The sequence below is a fragment of the Papaver somniferum genome, chromosome 9 (assembly GCF_003573695.1).
Source record: "Papaver somniferum cultivar HN1 chromosome 9, ASM357369v1, whole genome shotgun sequence".
Taxonomy (NCBI): Eukaryota; Viridiplantae; Streptophyta; class Magnoliopsida; order Ranunculales; family Papaveraceae; genus Papaver; species Papaver somniferum.
In genome coordinates this window covers 7,015,761-7,019,564 of record NC_039366.1, presented here as the reverse complement: position 1 = coordinate 7,019,564, position 3,804 = coordinate 7,015,761, and the positions used below count along the sequence as shown (strand labels likewise).

General features: G+C 36.5%; 1 protein-coding gene across 1 annotated transcript; it reads right to left on the bottom strand.

Annotated features, from left to right (window-relative positions):
• Positions 1-1,505: 1,505 nt before the first annotated feature.
• Positions 1,506-3,192, bottom strand: LOC113307917. The gene is made up of 2 exons (XM_026556384.1): positions 3,154-3,192; positions 1,506-3,062 (listed from the first exon to the last, which is right to left on the bottom strand). Exon 2 carries the CDS (start codon positions 2,749-2,751, stop codon positions 1,867-1,869), a length of 885 nt encoding a protein of 294 aa, XP_026412169.1. The 5' UTR covers positions 2,752-3,062; positions 3,154-3,192; the 3' UTR covers positions 1,506-1,866.
• Positions 3,193-3,804: the final 612 nt, after the last annotated feature.

Sequence of the window (3,804 nt, the reverse complement as noted above, 5' to 3'; positions counted from 1 at the left end):
AATCGTCTGCTCGTAATTCAAAGTATCAGCAACTGAAGCAGAATTGGTTTAACTTAGTCTAGAACAACAGTAACGATGCTAATCGTTCTCGTGAGTCTGTTGTTAAGAGAGTTTGTTTAGATAACGGGATTCCTTTGTAGAAGCACAACTTTCCAGTGATCCCTGAAAATGTTCCTATTCCTGATATCCAAGTTACTGATGGAGAAGAAGATCCTGAAGAGGAAGTTAGCGGTTCTGAGTCTGAGCGAAATGAGGAAGATAAAATTGATTGCTTCTTCTTGTTGTAATATACTTGTAAATTCTTGTAAATTCAGCTTTCATCTTTTTAATATGATTATTCTTTTCTTCGCTTCATATTTATGACCTCTTCATATACATGTAAGACTATCAAAATGTGGAAAATAACACTTCCTTCGCATTCCCATTCTTGTCTCTTGTTATTTGTCGTATCTTTGATATACCAAATATAATTGCTATCTTTTATCCAAAGTTTCTTTTGGTGCGAACATATGGAAACTTTTAGGATTAACTTTGTTTATTATTCATGAGGCCTTATTTGTGCCTTCCTATGTAAAGGTCTTATGTTGCCTCCTTTATGTGCGATGAAATCGCAGGCAGTCGTTACACCATAGTGTATTGACCCATTGATCTCATCTTACCATTTTCTCTTTGTATTATTTCCTCTTCAGGTTAATTCGCATAAATATCACAAGTCTTAATACTCATATGAGTTATCAGTCTTTTGACATTTACTTTTGACACAATTCAGCTCCCTAATGGAGGGTGCCGTCCTTATCTTCCCCCTGGCTGCCCCTTCAAGGAAGCTTACCTTTATCTGGTTAAGATTATGGCTCTTCCCATCCGGCTTTTCAACAACCAGTTGATTTCGCAATCTCGCATACACTACCTATAGGGTTTATGGCAGCAAGATCACACCCTAAGTGGGGTATCTTCGGACCGAGTGCATCATAGTCAGGACTTGTCAAGAGTGGCATGGTACGCTCCAAACGTCCAGGGCACTCTTGACTCAACCGTGTACCTCGGCGCCCTGATCGAGTTTCTGCACTCCTTAGTAGAGCATTTCTCACCTTAGGCTCTCAATCTAAGATTAGTATCTTCGACTGAAAATTTAAGGTATCTCTCCCGGATGGGCAATATCGTTTAATTCTCACCCCAAATCTCCACAACTCAATTTCCGGGGTCGGTGTAGCCTTCCCTTGAGTCATGCATTCTAGGTATTTCCAATTATGACGTGCATTAGGTATTACTATTTTTCCTCTTGCATATGAGCGAACTAGGGTGCACGCCATATTTAGATTCCTAGCCAATCTGATAATAAATATCATTTTCTGTAGCCTTTTATAAAGGTCTTATTATAAATATTTCTCTTTGTATTTTCTTATTATGGATTTACCATATGAAGTTAAAACTTTTCATTTCAATCAACTCTAGTACATAATTATTTGGATTTCTCTTTGTATTTTCTCTTTGTTGTTATTGAATCATGTTGCTCAAAGAAAATCATACACATTCATTATACGCATTTGTCTTCTTTATTTTTGATTCTTCCGAAATTCGCATATGTTTATAATCATTCGACTGGCATTGTGCAAACATCCTTGTGCCTTCCACCTTATGATGTTTTGTCTCCACTAATTTTGTTACTCTTGTTGCTATTCATCTTCATCTTTTATTATCCATTTTTACTGCTTCGGTTATTGATTTCTTCTACTAATTTTCTTCCACCATGAACTTTCCATCGAATTTTGTTTCCTTTCCTCCTGTTGATTCTTGATGTTAAACATTACCATCTAACAAATGAACTTCATCACTTCACATACTTGTTACTCAACTTTATATACTTCCTCAGACATCAACCATTAATCTCTCTGCTCTTTTACTATCTGCTGCATTCTTTTGCCAATTTCTTCGCTTGGATTCCCTTTCTTCACATCTATCAATATCAATTTCTTGACAACTTTTACTTTCAACTGTGTCTCCTCTTACAATTCCAACACCCTGTGGTAGAGAAAACTTGAAGCACTGATGAAATGTTGATGCAACAGCTAGTATACCATGCAGCCATGGTCTTCCAATTAGAGCATTATATGGTGATTCAACATCCACTACACAGAATGTGATATCTGTTGGTAAGCTTTGTAGAAGAATTCTCATAGTCACCTCCCCTTTTGGTTTGTTCGCAGATTCATTAAAACCATAGATTTTGTATGTTGAGGGGATCAATTCATCATCTCTTCCACCCATTATTTTGTATGTGTGATAAAACAGAATATCCACAGAAATTCCAGTGTATATAAGAATTCTATTTATCGCCCAGGTGTTTTTCTCATTTTCTTCTTCATCTTCTTCTAACGGTTTTGGGTTAATTCCCAATCTTACCACCGACGGGCACTCATGTGACGCTTTTCCTTCTGGAACTTCATCTGCGCTGAACGAAATTTTCTGCCTTTGCCAGCCCTTCAAAGATGGTATTTTTTCCAGGTTGAAAATTTCCCTTCCTTCATCATATCTTGCATATACTCGACTTAAGACATTATCATGAAAATCTTCTATGTTTTTGAATGAATGTATGATCGAGTTACAGAATAGATTCTTTGCTTTCGCTCCCACCTCAATAACAAATGTATTCCTATCTTGTTCCTTCCCGTATTTATTTCCTTGAGATGGTGGTGGTGGTAAATTTCCTGGTTGATTTAGTAGGAAGTGGTCCAACTTCCCCTGCTCGATCATTCACAATATAATCTTCCTCACATTTCTGCAGTTGCTGGTTGTGTGACCATGGAATCTATGATAGACACAAAAATTGTTTACTCCTCCTCCATGGTGGTGGCTCTTCTCCTGTATTATGTGGTTCTGGAATATCATCCATTAGGAAAGCAGCTTCCCATACTTTATCCACTGTAGTGTTCAATTTTGACAAATTTACTTGTTCTTGTTCTTTAATGAGGATCTGATGGACAATTAATGTTATAGAGTTTCGAGTTTAAAGTTTGAGTTTGTGGGAGAATCCATTATTCATTTTCTCTTTCCGAAAAGAAAAGCTACACATGAAGACATCAATTGGAGGAGCAAAAGTAAGTAAGAAGAAAGAAACGAAAGGAGGAAGGGACCATTGAAACGAGAATCGAGTACCTTGGAACAAGTTGTAAGCAAACAAAGAACTGATGAAGAGATAATGACCAATGGACTACGACTCGTCTGTCATGATTGAATGTTTTCTTTTTCTTTTTCTTTTTTTTTTTTGGAATTGGATGGTCACAAACTGAAGTTTGTGATGATAACATATATTATGAAATGTACGTAACCTCATTTAAACAAGTGTATCTTTATTGGTAGCATAAAAACAAAGAGAAAGAATCCAAAGAGGTGGTTGTACACAAAGAGATGCTTTTCGTGTTAAAGAAAAAGAAAAAACATGAATCGATCGACTTCCAAGTCTCTTCTTTCGTATGGTTATTTGATTATTATCAAAAAGGACCTTAGAACAATATATTATTAAAAACGACCTTAGAACAATTGGACCAAATAAACACACATATTCTAATTCTAAGACTATTTGATAGTGTATGATTCAACTATAAAATGCAAGACAATACACGGTCAGAGAGTCTAATTTTTGCAAAAGCTCAACTACAGTTATCTGTCTTCCCAAGTCCCACTTCCAGAACTCATCATGGAGTTCAAACTAACTACAAAATCGAGCTGATGTTCTCCTCCGAGACTGGGATATCCACCTCGCCTGATCCATCATCTACCACATGTTGGATATTTTCAAGATTGTTT